At 40.6% G+C, this 20,706-nt stretch overlaps 1 protein-coding gene and 1 long non-coding RNA gene across 2 annotated transcripts in view; one reads left to right on the plus strand and one right to left on the minus strand.

Moving 5' to 3' along the window:
* Window positions 1-10,759, minus strand: part of LOC122776684 (neuron navigator 1-like) — a 78,647-nt gene extending 67,888 nt beyond the window's left edge. The window contains 3 exon segments of the mRNA XM_044037336.1: window positions 9,436-9,498; window positions 9,501-9,526; window positions 10,094-10,759. Of these exon segments, the coding sequence (XP_043893271.1) occupies window positions 9,436-9,498; window positions 9,501-9,526; window positions 10,094-10,752 (748 nt within the window). The 5' untranslated portion in view covers window positions 10,753-10,759.
* LOC122776685 lies at window positions 1,067-6,119 on the plus strand. The gene is made up of 3 exons (XR_006361245.1): window positions 1,067-1,380; window positions 5,172-5,323; window positions 5,624-6,119. It is a non-coding gene; the product is annotated as an uncharacterized LOC122776685 (long non-coding RNA).
* Window positions 10,760-20,706: the final 9,947 nt, after the last annotated feature.

Below are 20,706 nucleotides of genomic sequence, written 5' to 3' on the forward strand. Positions count from 1 at the left end.
CTCCTCCCACTGGCTGATTCACCCGCCACTCGCTCTCTCTCTTTCTCTCTCTCTCTTTCTGACACGCGCTGCAGATGCTGTGTTTTTTGCTGCACAGACGCACAACCACACACACACCAGTGTAAACGTTAGGGTTCAACAATAAATTACCGTCATTTTATTATAAAAGAAAGAAAGAAACCCTCTCATGGTCACATGATGAACATTAACCAACATTAACCAGCGTTAATAACCAACATTAACCAGCTTAATAACCAACATTAACTAGTGTTAATAACCAACATTGACCAGCGTTAATAACCACAATTAACCAGCATTAATAACCAACATTAACCAGCTTTAATAACCTACATTAACTAGTGTTAATAACCTACATTAACTAGTGTTAATAAACAACATTAACTAGTGTTAATAACCAACATTAACCAGTGTTAATAACTAACATTAACCAATGTTAATAACCACAATTAACCAGCGTTAATAACCAACATTAACTAGTGTTAATAACTAACATTAACCAATGTTAATAACCACAATTAACCAGCGTTAATAACCAACATTAACCAGTGTTAATAACCAACATTAACTTGTGTTAATAACCATCATTAACCAACATCAACTAAAATTAACCAGTGTTAATAACCAACAATAAACAACATTAATAACAAAACATAAACCAGCATTAACTAACCTTCATCAGCAATAACAACAACATTAACCAGAATTCATCAACAATAACCACCGGCTCATTCACACGCAGCGTGACTTGTGAGTCACTAACTCTAATCACTAAACTAAACTCTAAACTATCACTCCTTTTTACCTTCCTTCCTTCCTCATCACCATCCTTGTTTCCTCCATAAAAAAAACACACAAACTGACTTTTTAAACAAGACTGTTTTTAAACTTTGATTTAAACAGTTTTCACGTCTATAAGATAAAACATTCAGAGCTTTTTAAAGTTCTCAGTATCTACATTAAGTTTATTAACATTACATTAATATTGATTCACCATCATTTTAACAGCAGTTATTGTTTTAACGGCCTCACAGAGCTGAAGCGGAGACAGAGGAACATCACAGCGTGTGTTTTTATTTCCATTAGCTGCTGCCGTCATCATCTGAGCAGGAAGTGAATTTTAAGTCCATTATAAGTCATTAATAATCAATATCTGCACAGTTAGTGTATGTTACTCTGTTTCTCTCTCAGCGTCAGCGCCTGCAGCCGTGATGATCTTATCACAACTCAAACTGTTCCTGCACTTTTCTCCACTTTCTGGAGCATTTGCATAAATCGGTTCAACTGGTGAAAAACAGACGACGCCCTGAGTCAACAGAGAGTTCGACCTCGGCGCGTTAGCCTCGTACGTCTCGTCTGAAGGTAACCAGTTTGTCTTTACAGAACTTCTAAATGTGTTTTAGCGACATCTCTATCTGTTACATCTGTTAAACGTCAGCGGGGGAAGGGCGGCAACAAAAGACTCACCTAAGAAAATCTACATCAGCTAAAGGCTACAATATCTTAACATCTCACTGTTAGACAGACTTTTTCAACAGAAAACTGGAGTTTGTAAAGCACTCACTCTCCCACACCAAACCCCATAGAGAAAATCATCGATTTTACATCACGGCAACACAGGAGTTTTTGATCCACTGCTGCCTCCATCAGTAAGTTCAAATGTGTTGTTTTGTAAATTCGGCATCTTAATTTATTCATTCAAATTGACCTCAATGACACAAAGTGACCACACGAGGCAGCAGTAGACCAGCAGCTCCTGTGTCCCCACAAGCTAAAATCGATTCTTTATTCTATGGACTTTGGTGTGGGAGACAACAGCTTACAAAATTCAGTTTCCTGCTGGAAAACTTTGTCTAACAGTGAGATAAAGACATCAACATACTCTTAAGATATTGTAGACTTAAGATGGTGGAAGTTTTTGGTCATTCTGTTAACTGCTCACTCTCTTGTACCAAACCCCATAGAGAAAATCATCGATTTTACATCACGGCAACACAGGAGTTGTTGATCCACTGCTGCTGTCAACAATGAGTTCAAATTAATTATTTCGTAAATTCGGCATCTTAAATTATTCATTCAAATATACCTCAGTGACACAAAGTGACCACACGAGGCAGCAGTGGACCAGCAGCTCCAGTGTCACCTGCAAGCTAAAATCACTGATTTTCTCTATGGGGTTTGGTGTGGGAGAGTGAATGTTTTACAAACTTCACTTTCTTGTTGGAAAAGTGTGTCTAACAGTGAGATAAAGACGTGAACACGGGTTCATATTCCAACAGTAACCAAACTGGCGCCACATGAACCTGAAAAAGGACAAAGACGCACATTAAGGGACTCACACACACATACACACTCATGTACATGAGCTCTTTTATTGTGTAAGTACATGGGAAAGGTAAAGCCATTAATTTGAAGCAGCTCCCTCTAATAAAGTAATAAAGGGCCAATGTTAGGGCGGTTGTGCCACACGGAGCTCATAGCTGCACGGTGACAGTTATGGAGGCTCAGGGGTGTGTGTGTGTGTGTGTGTGGGGGTGACAGGGTTACCAGGGGGGTGAGGGTGTAAATTAAAGCTAATAGCTGCTCTTACGCGTCCCTGATGAGGGATTAAGGTGAGTGGAAAGGAGAGTGGCAGCGGACAAGGCGAGTCTGTGCGGCGACGCAGAGACGAGGACACGCAGACACAGAGACGCACACACGCACACAGAGACACGCACACGCAGACACAGACACGCACACGCAGACACGCGGCCCCGAAGAGAGCGACGACGGCGGCGAAACACAGTCACGTGATTGTGCCACAACTCGTGTCTGTGGCTCCACAGTCTGATTACTGTGATATATGACTGATGTAAACACACACACACACACACACACACACAGACATCTGACCTGACATCAGACAAGTGTGTGTGCGTGTGCGTGTGCGTGTGTGTGTGTTCATTTTTCACACCTTTTTAGGAGCTTTTTCTGTCGTAAACACCGACCTTCACAGGACTGTGAGTCCTCATGGAGACCAAAATCTGGTTCTGGTCCTCGTGTGTGTGTGTGGGGGTGTGTGTGTGTGTGTGAGACCATGTTGTGATGACAAGCAAACACAGCTCCAGATTCACAGAGACACTTTTAAGGTAAGGGAGTAAAGTTGAGAGTGAGAAAGAGAGAGACAGACAGACAAAGATGGAGACAGACAGACAGACAAGGAGGCGTGTCTCAGTCAGTAGTCTACAGAGTATATTTGCTCTCACATCTTTTAACAGCTGGAACAAAATCATCACTGTGTGTGAGCAGTTATGTACACACACATACACACACACACGGGTACGCACACACACACACACTGTGGTGCATCGTGTTTCCAGCGTCAGAAGGAAAAGTACTGTGAGAGAAGAGGAACACTGTGCTTGAACTGAGTCTATTAGCACAAATTAAACTTAAAGGGACATTGCGTGGTTTTTTTGAAGTGTGTTACTGAAGCACAGAGGTTTGCTTTCAGTGAGGACGTGGCTGCTGCGATCACAGCGACGTGAGAGGAAAAACAGATTTCAAACGCCTTAAAAAGAGGCTCAGTTCAAGTCTATGACATCTGAAGAACATGCTCACGTCTTTATCTCACTGTTAGATGGACTTTTCCAACCGGAAACTGAAGTTTGTAAACCACTCACTCTCCCACACCAAACCCCATAGAGAAAATCAGTGATTTTAGCTCAGGGGGACACAGGAGTTGCTGGTCTGTTGCTGCCTCGTGTGGTCACTTTGTGTCACTGAGGTGAATCTGAAGGATGGGTTTTTCATGCAGAATTTGCAAAACAACACATTTGAAGTTACTGATGGAGGCAGCAGTGGGTCGACAACTCCTGTGTGCTGTGACGTTAAAATCGATGATTTTCTCTATGGGGTTTGGTTTGGGAGAGTGAGAGCGGCTTACAAGTGGTTAAAATCAGTGTTTTCAAAACTGAGCTTTAGGCTTTCAATATATTTGTTACGCAGATGGTCGTCTGTGTTGTCACGTTTTTTTTTAATTAGCATTAGCATTAGCATAATTAGCATCACTCATGGCCTGTCACGATGAGACAAGCGTGAACAGAGGGAGCGAGAAGAAGGTGACGACTGAGAGAAGATGAAGGGAAACAGGTCAGAGGAGGCGACATGAGAGTGACAACATGAATCTGAAATAACAGCAGAGAGAAGAAGACGACGAGGAAAGTGAAAGAGGAGGAGGAGGAGGAGGAAGGATCTGTGTGTGCGTGCCAGAGGAGCAGAGGATGTAAGACAGAGAGGGGAAATCCTGCCTGCCTATACACACACACACACACACACTGACATGACTCTTAATGTCCTGTTTACACACACACACACACACTGACTCGTGTACTGTATGTATCAGTGAGTGAATGAATGAATGAATAGCTCAGCTGATGAGTCACACTCTGTGGTATTCAGAGGAGATCGATGACAACAGAGTGAGTGTTTCACTGAATTCTCTCAGGGTGACTCACATGGAAGTAAAAAAAGTTAAATAAAGACAAATAACATTGAATAAAACATTCTTATAATGAAAACATTATTATTTTTTACTTTATTTTGACATTGTTTTCCCTGTTTTTGACATTTTTGGATTATTTGGCGTCATCAATATGCTTTTATTTTGAAATATATATTATTCCATATCAAAACAAGCACTTTTACTTTGAAATTCTGTGAAAGAGCATCATGAATTTCTTAATTGTGATATCAGGACAGAATAGTGTGTAAAAATTATAGCTCATATTGCTCAGCCACTACTGAACAGTAACTACAACTACTCATAACAATAATAACAATTGTTTTTTAAATTGTATTTTTTGACAATAGTAGTAATACTTTTTAATAATAATTTTAAATGTAATAATGTGGCTTGTTTTTCGGGCATTGTAAATTTTCATTGAAATATAAATGGTCTGTGTTTCTAAAGAGCCTTTCTCGCCTCAAAGCTACAGTTTTACCATTCATCCATTCACACACATTCATTCACTCATACACAGTGTACACAAGAGGAGACGGGGGGATGGAACCCCCGACCTTGTGGATGAAAGACGACGTTCTCTTTTCTCCCCTGATCCACTGCTGTAATATTAACTCACTATTCAGGTTCAGTATTTTGTGCTTTTTTTAAGGGACCGCGCTTTGCAGACGCTCCCTTGCACTGTTGACATTCACAGCACACGTCCTCCTCCCAGGAGTATCCCACAATGCTGTGCTGCACTGGCTGGTTGCTAGGTTACAGCGTGGGGTGTGCACACAGTGCTGCGTTGATGGAAATGTCCAGGTCAGTGTGTGTGTGTGTGTGTGCGTGTGTGCGTGTTTGTTTGCTGCTGTCAGCTAAAAAAACTGATGATTAAAATATAAAGTGGTTATTATTAAAAATTTAATTAAATTTATATATATATATACATACACATATATATAAATACATATATATATGTATTTATATACAGTACACTGAGTGTAAATGTGTGTGTGTATTTGCTCATACTCTGGAATGTGAGTGTGGGGTTGGTTTCATGGATTATTAATCTCACTGATACATTTCTGTGTGTGTGTGTGTGTGTGTGTGTCTCTTCCACAGATGACTGACTTCATAGCTCGACTCCCTGACTTGGGATTCACCTCACAGGTCAAAGCGAATGTTATGGGTGTGTGAGCACATTCATTCATTCATTCATTCATTCATTCATTCAAACCCTAAACCTTCATTCGCTCACATTCTGTCTTTCTAACACGGCGTGAAAATGAATGAACGTAAACGTGTTTTATGTCTTTAAAAGATGGCGGTAAATGCACTTGAAAAAGAGGAAGTGAAGATTTTCAAACTGTTTTCTTTCGTTTCATCGTGTTTGACGTCACAAACGTCTCCGTAAACAATCAACTTGATGTAAAACAAATGATTGATTTAATCTTCTGGTTTGATCAAAGATGCCAATGTGGAAGGGAGAATATCATGAATGTCCACCAGGGGGCGAAACTAAAGATCCACATCAGGATCACCCAAAGACAAAATCGCACAAAGACATTGTTTGTTTTTAATGCTTCAATTTTTGATTCTCAATTGAATAATGGGAAGAATCAACGAATGATACAGAAATTAAACTTCAAAAAGTCAAATCTGGTCTGTTTTGAAGTTACAGTTGATTAAAACTGCAGTTTGAGTTTTTAATTCTTATAGAAAATAAAGAAAAGTCACAAACAAACAGTATGGAAGTATCTCGCTCGCCCTCTGCTGGCCACTCAGGTGAAAAACATGCTTTTATTCTTTGTACTGAGACATAGAGCCAGTGGCACCAGTGTCATCACTGCTGATAGTATTGCAGCACAGTTTTTTGCCTTGTTTTTGTATGAATCTACAGTAACATGTCATCAGCATATCGTTGAATCTTTACAGATTATTAATGTGGAGACTAAACAGGAGGGAGCCCAGTATTGAGCCTTGTGGGACAGATTCTAAATAAAATACAACAAACTTTCATAAACAAACATTAAACTACATCAATGATTTAGTAAAATGTGTGTTTTTCACTCTTAAAGACAGTGAGCGGCTGCAGATTCACTCACTCACACACACGCACACACACACACACACACTCACTGGCTGGGTTTGGTTGGTTTTTGTGGTGAAGAGCAGAACCTTCATTAAAGTGCAGCTCACGGCTGCTTCTCTCTGCTGTCATTGATATAAATGGTCTGGGAAAAAAACACCTGCCAAGATAACACAATAAAAAACACAATAAAAAAACACAATAAAAACCTGCAGCCTCCAAAAACGTGATGATAATAAAAAAACCCACGGCCTTCACTTTGAGACGAGTTACAGCGTTACTGATTTATTCGCTGGTATTAAAGTGAATTAGTGTCACAGAATAATCTGGAAAGTGGCTCAAACCGTGGAATTAAAATGACGAAACGTTGCTTCATTTAAATAAAAATACATTAAAATATCGTTGATATTTAATCAACAAATGAAGACGTTGTAAAGTAAACTCTCAGTTTCGCTCGCCGGGCGTCACTACTGCACGTCTCCTCGCGGCGGCGTCACGAACACTGACGGAATATAAAAGAAAGAAAAGAAAAGACGTCATAACTAAGTGTAGTTTTAAGGAAGAAATAACATTTCTGTGATCCAAAAACACCAGTTCTGAAAAACTAAAGCTTAAATGTTAGAAAAGCTTAAGGCTAAGCTAAATGGTCTACAGGAAATGAATGTAAGTTAATGCAACGGGTGTCTAGTCCCCATGAGGTTTAAGGGCTTTTTAAGGGAGTTAAGACCTGGTTTTAGGGTTAGGGTAAGGCACTTAATTGTGATTGTTAAGGTAAGGGTAACTAGGGAATGTATTATATCAATGAGATAGAAAAAACAGTTTGTGTGTGTGTAGGTCAATAATGAGGCTTCTACTGTAAATGACACGCTGACATGATTCCTCCTCCTCCTCCTCCTCCTCCTCCTCGTCCTCCTGCTCCTCCTCCAGCTTCACTGACCTGAAAACTCCTGGTCATGGTTTGGCGTCAGCCTCTGTTGTCAGCCTGAGTTTAGAGAAGTGGACGTCACTCAGAGACGACGCAGAATTAGATCACATCCAGGATTATTTCTCCTCTTTAAGGTCCAGTTTATCACATTTAAAAACTCCAGTCTGATGTCATGTGTCAGGGATTAGCAGATTAGAGGAGGGAAAAGGTGCAGATTGAACCTTTTTTAAAGGCTTTTTTTTTTAAGGGAAGAGGTTTTAGGAGCAGCTGTTTGTGCAGCTCTTTAAAGACTCGCACTGTGAACCTTGTAATTGTTCCTGTAACAGTTCAGTGAAGTGAGCGCGAGGCTGCGTTTACACGGAGGCGCGGCCTCAACTGACGCCGTAATAACTGTGATTTAGAGAGGAGGGGAGGAAGGGAAGGAGAGAAGGAAGCAGGGAGGGTGAGGAGAGGAGGTGAGTGGGCTGAGAGAAGGAAGAACGACAACTAACTTGTTATATTTCAAACTGCACGACTCAGATTTTACAGCAACAAATCGACTCATTGGGAGGGAAGGGGATTATAAATTAAGATTAAAATGTAATGATAATTATTTGAATGTGTGTTTTTAAACTATGGAAGAGTTTAAATGTTAAATTAATGTTAAAAAACAAATGATTTATAAGAATGAAGAATGTGTGCAAATCCACCTTCTGTGGATTTATATACCTATATGTACATTATTATATGTTGAATTTTGCAGATATTAAGTAAAATGTCATATATTTTTATAGAAAATGGGTTAAGTCTATTAAAAAAGGCTAAAATTAAAAATGCTTTTAAACTTAATCCCACTTGTTCCGACAGGTGAATGAAGATATTTCCTGTGTCAATGATCTGCATTTTCAAAATAAACATTTGAGATTATTAATGATGATGTCACCGCTGTAACTGAATCAGCTTCTACACTTTAGTCTCTGAGACCATAATGAAGACCTGGAACCATGTGGTCTTTTAATTTCACCACAGACCTCCTGACCTGAGCGCTCTCTGGAGACGTGTGTGTGTGTGTGTGTGTGTGTGTGTGTGTGACAGTAAACAGATGGTGTTTGAAAGATAAATGTGACGTGAATTGTGTATCGTTTTTCATCTGCCAGTGATATTACAAATATGGACACACACACACACACACACATTCATAGTGAGGACCCTCACAGATATAATCCATTCCCTTACCCCTTACCTTAACCTTAACCATCACAACTTATGGCGCTTGTTCATGGGCGGGGCTTAGGAAGCTGTCTGCTGATTGGCTACTGAGTTTTGGAGCGACAGTTCAATGGACAGGAAGTAGACATCATCGACATCCTACAAAATAATTGTAATACAAGCGAAGTAATTGTGTGTATATATATATATATATATATATATACATATATATTATATCTATATGTGTATATATGTATATATATATATTTATACATATATATATCTATATGTGTATTTATATATATGTATATATATATATATATATACATATATGTTAAAGATCATTGCAAAACAAAAAAGTGCATTTTCAAATAAATATAATACAATATTTTTTAACCTAAATAAATCCCTTTAAAGACGTGCGGAGCCGCTAAATTGTTCCTCACAAAGCGACAAACACACACACACACACACACACACACACACACACACACAGGAGCAGCATGAACGTCACACACTTGAACAGCAAACACTCGTTCCTTCTTCTTCACTGACTCTTTTCAGGCTCACACAAAACAAGACCTCGTCTGACACTGTTTTTACGACTCAGTGGCCTCTGAGACTCTGCCTGACAGAGCGGCGAGTCAGCCACAGCGCCCCCGTGTGTTCAGAGGAGGAGAGACACAGGGACAGAAGAGGACAGAGGCGACGAGTGGAGTTTGTGTGTCAAACCTGGCGTGAGGTCGTCGCAGCAGACTTCGATAGATCCTGACGAGCAGTCGCTGAGTTCGATCATGACCATTCTCTGTCCTGCACCTGCAGCCTGTGAACACCACACACACACACACACACACACACACACACACACACACCACACACACACACACACACACACACACACACACACACACACACACACACACACACACACGCACACTGTGAATAACTTCCTGTTTTTAAGGATTAAAGAAAAAGCAGCAGGAACAAACACAGCGACAGTGACAGCTCACTCTCCCACACCAAAGTCCATAAAGAAAATCAGTGATTTTAGCTCACTGGTCTACTGCTGCCTCGTGTGGTCACTTTGTGTCACTGAGTGCATCAACAACTCCTGTGTCTCTGTGATGTTAAAATCACTGATGCGAGTGCTTTACAAAGTGACAAACACAAAATAAATAAGTCAATTTAGGGGGCGGAGCCTAGATAGGATGGCTTAAACATTGACCTTGTCAGGACCAGTAGTCCTCATGGAGACCAAAACCTGGTCCTAATGAGGCAGAACCTCATTTCTGAGGAACTGCTTAAGTCTGAAGTGAATGCAGTGTCCTCAGAAGACGAGCTGGACAAACCCTGTGTGTGTGTGTGTGTGTGTGTGTGTTTGTGTGTGTACCTGTAGCTGAACGGTGCCACGGCGGCCATGTTGACTCTGGGCGTGTCCGTCTCCGTGTCTCGCTCGTCTCTCGTCTTCAACACGGTCGGCAGCGTGAACGCGATGGGCGGGGGCAGTGGCGGCAGTGGTGACGACAGAGGCCCCGGAGAGGAGGCGGAGCTACTGCTGTCCTCCGACGTCCCCATCTCCTCGTCTGACTGGCTCATGGAGCTGAAGCGCCCCCTGCTGGTGAGCTCATAGCACGTGGCAGACGGGCGTAGGTTGCCGTTGATCGCCGTGGCAGAGTGAGCGGGCCGGTTTCCAGGAGGCTCCGCCCCTCCCGGGCCTGCCGTGACCTCTCTGGAGCCGTGTGGTGGACAGAGGGGCGGGGCTCCCCACGCTTGGTTCTGATTGGTGAAGGCGTTTGAGTTGTGGTTGCCATCGTGTGGTGGCGGTGGCTGCGCCGCTCGGCGGTGGCTCAGTGGGCTGCTGTAGGCGGAGCGTGACACCAGCAGGTTCCTGCAGGGGGTGCTGCAGCTGCGGCGGCACAGCGAGGGCGAGTGTGTGGGTGTGGCCGCGTGTGACGAGTCAGCGGCACGGCCTGCGGGACTGCGTGGGAGGGGGATTCCAGTGGGGGGCGCCACTCGAGGGCCGGACTTCACGTTGACTCCTCCGCTCATGTTTGACCTTTGACCCAAAGAGAGAGAGAAGAAACTTTAACGTTTTACTGTGAAGACACAAAGACACAGCTGAAGTTATTCATTTACTGTTTTTTAATAAAGTAAATGAACTTTCTGACCTGAGATTTCTGTCTTTTAAAGGGTCAAAGGGAATATGGTGTGCACTCATTCATCCATTCATCCTCTCATCTTTCATCTCATGTTCTCTCTAAGGCAGGGCCGTCAAACTCATTTTTGTTCAGGGGCCACATACAGCACAATTTGATCTCAAGGGGGCCGGACCAGTAAAAATAGTAAAATAACATTATAATAACCTATGAACAACAAGAACCCCTTTGTTTTTTTCTCCTTTGTTTTACATTTACTGAAGGATAAATTTACAAAACATGACATTTCTTGAGAAATATAAGTGCAATTTCAACAATATCATGCCTAAATTTACTATTTACACAGCACACTGGATCTATAAAGGCACAAACATTTAGTCACGAGTATCTGGAGCATTTGACATTACGTTTAGATTAGTGTGAAATTATAACAAATTCTTCCTGTGGGCCGATTGGACCCTCTGGCGGGCCGGTTCCGGCCCCCGGGCCGCATGTTTGACACCCCTGCTCTAAGGCAAACTTTACCATCAAAAAACACCAAAATGACACCGTATGAACTGTACACTATTTATTAATAAACATGTTTTTCCAGCAGTGACCAGCAGGGGGCAGCGTCACTGGTTCGTATGTGAGACTGCTAAGCATTGACACTATAGATCTACGCCTCTGTGCTGCCCCTACTAGTCACACGAGTGTTGTACATCTACATTTCTAAAACAACCATTTCTAGCAACTCCAAAAACACAAAATGACAAGACAAAATGGTTTGTTTCAGACTTTTCCAACAGGAAACTGAAGCTTGTAAAAAAACGCTCACTCTCCCACACCAAAGCCCATAGAGAAAATCAGTGATTTTAACATCACAGCACACAGGAGTTGTTGATCCACTGCTGCCTCCGTCACTAAGTTCAAATGTCTTATTTTGTAAATTCGGCATCTGAAATAATGTTCAGATTGACCTCAGTGACACAAAGTGACCACACGAGGCAGCAGTAGACCAGCAGCTCCTGTGTCCCTGCGAGCTAAAATCACTGATTTTCTCTATGGGCTTTGGTGTGGGAGAGTGAGCATTTTAAAAAGTCAGTGAGATACAGACGTGAACATGTTCTGTAGACGTCGTAGACACGCTCGCACGATCAGCTGGGAGGATAATGGACAGAAAGAAATAAATCTAATAGAATTAAAATAAAACTTGATGTTCTTCAGTAAACATCCGCGATATGTGAGCGTGACAGAGTGAGTCATGGTGAGAAAACCACGGGTTCAGCTTATTTTTAGTCTCACACACACACACGTCCTAAAGTAACCCATTCTCTCCACATAATGAAGTCACACACACACACACACACACACACAGAACAACTAACTCATTGTTAATCTGATACATTTTTAAACCAAACATAATTGGCATATTTTAACTTTTAACTCAAATAGTAGTTTGATTGTTTTCAGGCAAAGATAAGTCCTACACACTCGACCTCAAGAGCATCACTCCAGCTATAAAGATATAAATTCTATATTATCTAAAGTGTCTTATTTGATGTCGTTATTATAGATTTAAATATGACAAAGACACAAACTCTCAGATTTAAGGCTGAGCCTCATTTGGCCTTTTTTCTCCCCTTAAATCACAGACACGTTGTTGCCAGAAAACGCTCTGATGTTAAAGTCGTCGGATTATTTGGGCCACTGTGTGTGTGTGTGTGTGTGTGTGGATTACACACACACACACACACACACACACAGCATGGATGAATCTTTTCCAGAGTCACTGCAGCTTTTTGGAAAGTCACTGAACTCCGGGGAGGAAAAAAGAAAAAGAATCTCCATGGAAACTGACGACAAAGTGAAAGACGACAAAAAAGCTCTGGAACAAACTGAAGAGATTCAGTGAAAGAAAAACGGATTTTTGTGACGGAACCTGCTGCAAACGTCGTGTTTTTATCATCATTATTGTTGAAAATCATACGTATACACTACAGTGCAGCTGGGAATGCTTCTCTGAAGACGTTCCTCAACATTTTGAAGGGTTTCTGTGGTGAGTTTGTGTTCATCCATTCATTCATTCATTCATCGTGTAGAGCACTGATGAGGGCAGAGACTGAGAAGGTTCTGGTCCACAGTCTCTGGTCCAGTTCTTCCACCAAACTCAAAGTCAAACCATGTCTTTATTATTATTATTATTAATATTATTATTATTATTATCAGTATTATTATTATTATTATTATTATTATTATTAATAACAATAATAATAATAATAATAATAATAATAAAAATAACAATAATAAAGAGTAAATGAAGTTAGTGTCAGACAGAGGAAACTGTGATTGTGCTGACGACGACTGCTTCATCAGCAGAGGTGAACTGAACACACACACACACACACACACACAAGATCATTTCTCTCTCTCTTCATTCTCACCCCCCTCTCTCCCCCCTCTCTCTCTCTCTGTGTCTTCATGTCTTTTCCTCTCTGATCTCATTCCTGTGAAGCTCAGGTGCAGACGATGCATGGAAATGAGCCCAGATCCCAGGAGACACACAGAGGTCACGCAGAGGTCACACAGAGGTCACGCAGAGGTCACGCAGAGGCTCAGCTGGTGGGAGGACTCTGCGATGCGGTTTTACGTGACTTTGACAACATAATCGATGCTTTTATTAACTCAACGCACAACACAAGTCCAAGTGTTAGTCGTACCAAACTGGACTAACACCTGGCCTAAGGTCAAAGGTCAGAGCGGTGCTAGTGTCAGAGTAGCAGAGAAAACTTGCTGGAAGAAAATGCTGATGTGTTAAATCAATGAATGAGTTTATTTCCTGTTCAAATCACGTCATAATTATTGATTCAAAAATGATTTTAAAGTTCAGTGTCAGTGTCAACTGAACATAATCTGGTCTGGACGAGTGGGATTACAATCTCAGACCAGGTTTGGTCAGAGCTTACTCTCTGTGACATCAGAACAGAAAAAAAAAACAGAACTTTGAATCGATTTCTTTGCAGATAACGTGATGTTTTTCTCTCCGTGTGTCATGTGTTCACGGTGTCATGTGTTCACTGTGTCATGTGTTCATCACAGAGGTGACTTTGTTGCCTTGTTGACACGTCCATCGCGTCTCTAACGAGCCGTGAGGAGAAAAGACTCAGTATTTTCAACTTTATGAGGCAAAACGTTGTGAAATACAATCACTTATTCTGTTTCTCCCCCAAAAGATCACCAAATATCTTTTAATTTTATTTACTGTTATTATTATTATTTATTATTATTTATTTTTATTGAAGAATTTGGAGCTAAAAACGTTTGATGTTTAATAAAAAAAAATTAAAAATTAAAAAAACCTCAAAATATTCTGTTGTGATAAGAAAAATGAATATTGAAGCAGCTCTCAGTGACGTTGGTGTCGTACTGACCTCTGCTGGACACTGACAGTAACTGCACCACGACCTCCATTCTCTAACACAAGAGACTTTTTAAGAAAAATAAATAATAAATAATGTAAATAAAAAATAAGTAAAGTCAAAGAAATGTTGTGTTTTAAACATAAACTTAAAGTTTCTGTCCAATCACAGGCTGAGCTGAGCATCAGCTGACCAGAGACCAGAGACATGTCCACACATGATCTGTCTCTCTCACACACACACACACACACACACACAACACACACACACACACACACACACACACACACACACACACAGGTACCACAGGGTCGTGAAGACCGAACAAATACAAGAATCACAAGTGTCTGACTTTAATTATCACAACAGTGCTGAACCCTTAACCAACTAAGAGCCTTAGCTTAACCCTTAACCATCACAACTAAGAGCCTTACCTTAACCCTTAACCTTAACCATCACAACTAAGAGCCTTACCATAACCCTTAACCTTAACCATCACAACTAAGAGCCTTACCGAATGAACCTTAACTATCACAACTAACAGCCTTACCTTAACCCTTAACCATCACAACTAAAAGCCTTACCTTAACCCTTAACCATCACAACTAAAAGCCTTACCTTGATCCTTAACCTTAACCATCACAACTAACAGCCTTATCTTAACCATTAACCTTAACCATCACAACTAAGAGCCTTACCTTTACCCTTAACCTTAACCATTGCAACTAAGAGCCATACCTTAATCCTTAACCATCACAACTAAGAGCCTTACCTTAACCAGAACCATCACAACTAAGAGCCATACCTTAATCCTTAACCATCACAACTAAGAGCCTTACCTTAAACCTTAACCATCACAACTAAGCCTTACCTTTACCCTTAACCTTAACCATCACAACTAAGAGCCTTACCTTAATTTTAACCATCACAACTAAGAGCCTTACCTTACACCTTAACCATCATTACTAACAGTCTTACCTTAACCCTTAAGCTTAACATCACAACTAAGAGCCTTACCTTTACCCTTAACCATCACAACTAAGAGCCTTACCTTAACCTTAACCATCACAACTAAGAGCCTTACCTTAACCTTAACCATCACAACTACGAGCCTTACCTTAAACCTTAACCATCATAACTAACAGCCTTACCATAACCCTTAATCTTAACCATCATAACTAAGAGCCTTACCTTAACTCTTAACCCAAACCCAATTATATCACTAACCCTAAAACCAGGTCTTAACCCTGAAAAAGCTCCTTACAGCTGTTGACACACACACAAGTGTCAACTGTTTTTTGTGTGCGTGTATGCGTGAGTGTTTGTGTGTGTGCATGCGTGGTTTTGTGTGCGTGTGTGTGGTTGTGTGTGTGTATGTGAGAGTTTGTGTGTGTGCATGCGTGGTTTTGTGTGCGTGTGTGGTGTGTGTGTGTGTGTGAGTGTTTGTGTGTGTGCATGTGCGTGTGTGTGGTTGTGTGTGTGTTACCTGTGGTTGTGCAGCAGCAGCAGTTCTCTCTTCACTTCTTGGACGTCTCAGGAACAATGGGAGCCGTTTTCCTGGATCACTGTTGCGTCCTCAGCGCCGCCGCCCTCTCATTGGTCCACGCCGCCTCACCATTCATCCACACAGGAAGCTGTGAAAAAAAACAACAAAAAACACACAACAGGAACGACATTTCCCGCCAATCAGAGGAGTTCTTGTGTTCATGAAGTCATTTTCAAAGAGGTGAGGAGAGTTCATGTCGTCATGAGTCAGTGACTCACAGTCAAAAAAAAGTCAGGTTTTCTTTCATTCACCCCATGAGTCAAAGCTCCGCCCCCAAAAACACTGGAATGAGAGCTTATTTTGGAAGTCATATGTTTTTGTAACATTAGTAATATCCATCTGTTTCCTGTGTATTTGTTAACGTTAAATACAAAGGTAAAACACATATGAGCAAACTGAAGGCTCCGCCCACTTATCTTTCAGAATAAAAACTTGGGTTATTTTCCTCTCTGGACGTTTGGTTTGTAAACCATAGAGAAATACAGTGATTTAAGCTCACAGGGACACAGGAGCTGCTGGTCTTCTGCTGCCTCGTGTGGTCACTTTGTGTCACTAAAGTAAATTTGATCAAACAATTTCAAACGGTGACTTTATAAAATAACGGATTTGAACATACTGATGGAGGCAGCAGTGGATTCAAAAATCACTGGTTTTCTCTGTGGGGTTTGGCTGGTTCTCAGCAGCAGGGGGCGCTCACTCACCTCAACCACAACCAAAAAAAACCTGAACTATCACTTTAAGATCACTGATACACACACACACACACATCTATACAACCCACAGTGTATATGTCACACGCACTGAGTCACACACACTCATCTCTAACGCTGACTCAGGACATGTCACTCACACATACACACACACACACAGACATCCTTTTATCCCACATAAGCTCTGCTGTCCTCTGTCCTCTGTGCGTGTGCGTGCGTGCGTGTGTGTGTGTGTGTGTGTGTGTGTCCACCATCCCTCCACCGCTTTAAATCAAAATGTTGTGTTTTCTGTCAACAACAACAACAACAAACACACAAACAACAATACAAACAACACAAACACCATGATGTCCACAGGACAAAGTCAAACATGAATAAAGACGTGGTTTTTACTCACAGTGGACAGACACGAGGACACAGAGCAGCAGGTGAGTCTGTCTCTCTCCTCTCAAAGACTCTGAGTCTTCTGTCCACACACACACACACAGCTGTGAGCGCGCGCGTGTGTGTGTGTGTCACGTCATGCCGCTCTGCTGCTGCCGCAGTACGCCTGCATCCATGGCCCCGCCCCTCTCTTCCTGTCACTCCCTCCTCCCCTCCTTCTGATTCGACACTGTAAAAACCCCCACACATTTACATGAAGTAAGATAACCCTCATTTTTGTGAAGATTAGTGTTTTTATTTTTGTTTTAAATAAAAAAATCTTATTTTCAGAAACAAATAATAATAAAAAAAAGATATAGATAAAAATAACATCTTTTTGCTGAGGCTGAAACATTTTCAAAATCACATTTACAGCAAGTTAATCATAAAAGAGAGCTAAAAAATGCCAATTAAAAAAAAAGAAAAAAGTTCATAGTCTGCAGTGATCATGTGACCACAACATCTAAAACAGCACAGTTATAAAATAAGTTAAATAATCTAAAATTCTAATTTTATGAAAATGCTTTTTGGGGAAGAAAATCTTTGGTGGCATTAAAGAAATTCTGTCCTGCTAAAATACTTTGACTGTAATGTTTCTTAAAATGACTAAAAACAGGCGACGAGTCGATTACACTGGTGAAAAATGAAGAAAGCTCAATTTAAAACAAATGGGGGGAAACTATTTTAAAAGCGTGAGTCCTTCTTTACTTGACCACTTTAATAAAGTGTATTTTTGCAGTGCAGGGAGTAAAATTGTGTGTGTGTGCGTGCAATATAAGTCTAAGGTATACATTCATAAATCCTGTTCCATCAAGTAAAGGACGACTCATTTTAAGTAAATATTTCTGACATGACAGAATTTCTTTGCTTGTGTTCAGTATAACTTTATCCCTTAATTTATCCTTATTTAAATCAAATTAAGAATATTTGGCCTTTTTTGAGTAGGGATGTTTTTACAGTGCTCTCTCTCTCTCCTTGTGTCAGTAATGGACCTATTGGCTGCCTTCCCTCTCTCCCTCTCTCCCTCTCTCTCAGATGAAATATTAGTCCAGCACGCACACACACAGGCTGCTCCATTAGCTCGATGAGTGTGGTTTGTGTGTGTGTGTGTGTGTGTGTGTGTGTGTGTGTGTGTGTGTGTGTCTGTTAAACGCATGCCAATGTCCCCACAGGGAGTAAAAAAAGAAAAGAATGTGTTTTTAATCAGCTGATCAGATTCTCCCTCGTTGTCCAAAAAAATAGAAGCTTTTCCACAAAATCATTACTCTAAAAGGATGACTCATTTTGACTTTGACCACCAGGGGGCGCTGCTGAGGACACACACACACATATATTTGTAATCTAGTAATGTTTGAGTTGTTCTAAAACGTGAAAAGGGAAGTTTATAAACACTCACGCTCCCACACCAAACCCCATAGAGAAAATCAGTGATATCTGCTAATAATTTCAATTCTAAGATTTTTTATGGAGTTTAACACAAAAGCAATCAGGCTGTGGTTGTTTTTTTTGCTTTTCCATCACTCTCTCTTCCTCTGTTTTTGTCCATGTCTCGTGTTTTCTGTCCTCTCATGTTTCTGCTGAGCTCGCTCACAGTTGGACATCAGGGACAGTGTGTGCTGAATATTTAATGAACACTGTGACACACACAAGGATCACATGCACACAAATCATCTGTACAGTAAACGTGCCGCCGCTATCTCGTTATCTCATAATGAGCCGCTTTGATGAGGGTTATTTATGGTGTGTGTGTGTGTGTGTGTTCTTAATCAATGATGAGTCTCTAAAGGTCTTGACCTTGTATAAGTGCAGTCTTGGAGCTCGGCCATATGCTTTCATCATGTATTGATCACGTATTGATCGACTGTGCGAGCGCCTGACTTTGGACACTGTGACGCTGAGACGCTGACTCAGAGTCAGTCCTGAGCGCCCCCTGCTGCTGAGAACACACACACAGAGGCTCACGCTCAGTGAAAACATGATTTCAGCCACTTTTCCGACAGGAAACTGAAGTTTGTAAACTCCCGCACCAAACCCCATAGAGAAAATCATCGATTTAACATCACAGCAACCCAGGAGTCGTTGATCCACTGCTGCCTCCATCACTAAGTTCAAATGTCTTATTTTGCAAATTTGGCTTCTTAAATTCTTCATTCAAATTGCCCTCAGTGACACAAAGTGACCACACGAGGCAGCAGTAGACCAGCAGCTCCTGTGTCCCTGTGAGCTTAAATCACTGATTTTCTCTATGGGGTTTGGTGTGGTTTACAGACTTCAGTTTCCTTTCAGCTTCAGTGAGATAAAGACGTGAACATGTTCTTACTGTCAGGCTGGTTCACTAAAAAAAAGCCTTAAATTTCCCTTAAGGGAGGCTGTGACACACACACACACACACACACAGACAGAGATCAATATTCACCTTCTTCTTCCTCTTCGTCACGTCAGCGTCGTCGTCTCTTCTGTTTCATTTAAATCTGTGAAAGTGAAGCAGAATGTTTTGACTCAGTGAGACGGGAAGTGACTTGTGACAGAGGGGATTATGGGTAGGAGCATGCAGGCGCATGCAAGGTCCCTCTGCCTGCCTGTGTGTGTGTGTGTGTGATGAGGGGTGGGGGTTAATGTCATCCTCCTCTGTTGTCTCCCCCCTCAGGCCATGTCCATGTCCTTTCCCTCCCCTCCACCAAGGGAGAAACACACTACTGTAACAATGGGACACTTGTGTTACTGACACACACACACATTAGCAGAAGTCATCAGTTCTCTTTTACTTAGAAAATAAAAGTTTTTAAGGAGGATGTTGAGGGTTTTCTGACATCTGAATGAAGCCAAAGTAGAGGTCAACTAAAGGTCAACCCCCCTGACTCCCCTGACCCCTCACTCCCAAACATCAAACAATAAAAAAACACATTTAATTACATTTACAATATTAAAAACATAAATATATATAAAAAAATGAAGTCACTGATTTATTTCAAAGTCATCTTACATTTCTGCCAAATTAAAATGGGCACACCTACATTTTTAAGTGTATTTATATTTTCTCCAAGAACTAATGACGACCTAATTATTGGTGCATCTGTTGCCACAAGGTGGCAGCAGCAGCTCCTCTACTCTTCACATTGGTTTATAATCTCAGGATTATAATTTGTTGATTGTAGGACTGTGGGGACATTTTTCATCGTCGATTAATCTGTTGATTTGTTGTTGTTTGTAAAAAAGGTCAGAAAATTTTGTTTTTTGAACCAAAATGTTTGAGTTTTAATGATTTTTCTTTTTTTATTTCACTATAATCTGGAGAAGTGGCTGCTTTAAGAATTATAGCCAAGCAAAACTTGTTTAATCCATTGTCAGATGTATTTATTGTATTTTGTTTCCTTCCTCACTAATTTGTTCTTAGCAGCAGAAAATGTCACCCTCCCAAAAACATTCTAATTAATATTTTAATATTCCACCTTTTTCCAGTCAATCTTTTAAAACTACTTCAGCCTGAAATATTAATATCATATATATATGTATATATATGTATATATGTATATATATATATATATATATATATATATATATATATATATATATATATATATATATAAATGTATGTATATCATTTTAACTCTTTAAAGGCCATTTTGTTTACACTCCACTGTTATTGAACAACAAAAAAACAAACCCACAAAAAATACTATAATTTCCATAAAATACATTTCAAGGATAATTTGACAAAACTTATTATTATTATTATTATTATTATTATTATTATTATTATTATCATTATT

Source organism: Solea senegalensis, linkage group LG11 (assembly GCF_019176455.1).
Source record: "Solea senegalensis isolate Sse05_10M linkage group LG11, IFAPA_SoseM_1, whole genome shotgun sequence".
NCBI classification, from domain to species: domain Eukaryota; kingdom Metazoa; phylum Chordata; class Actinopteri; order Pleuronectiformes; family Soleidae; genus Solea; species Solea senegalensis.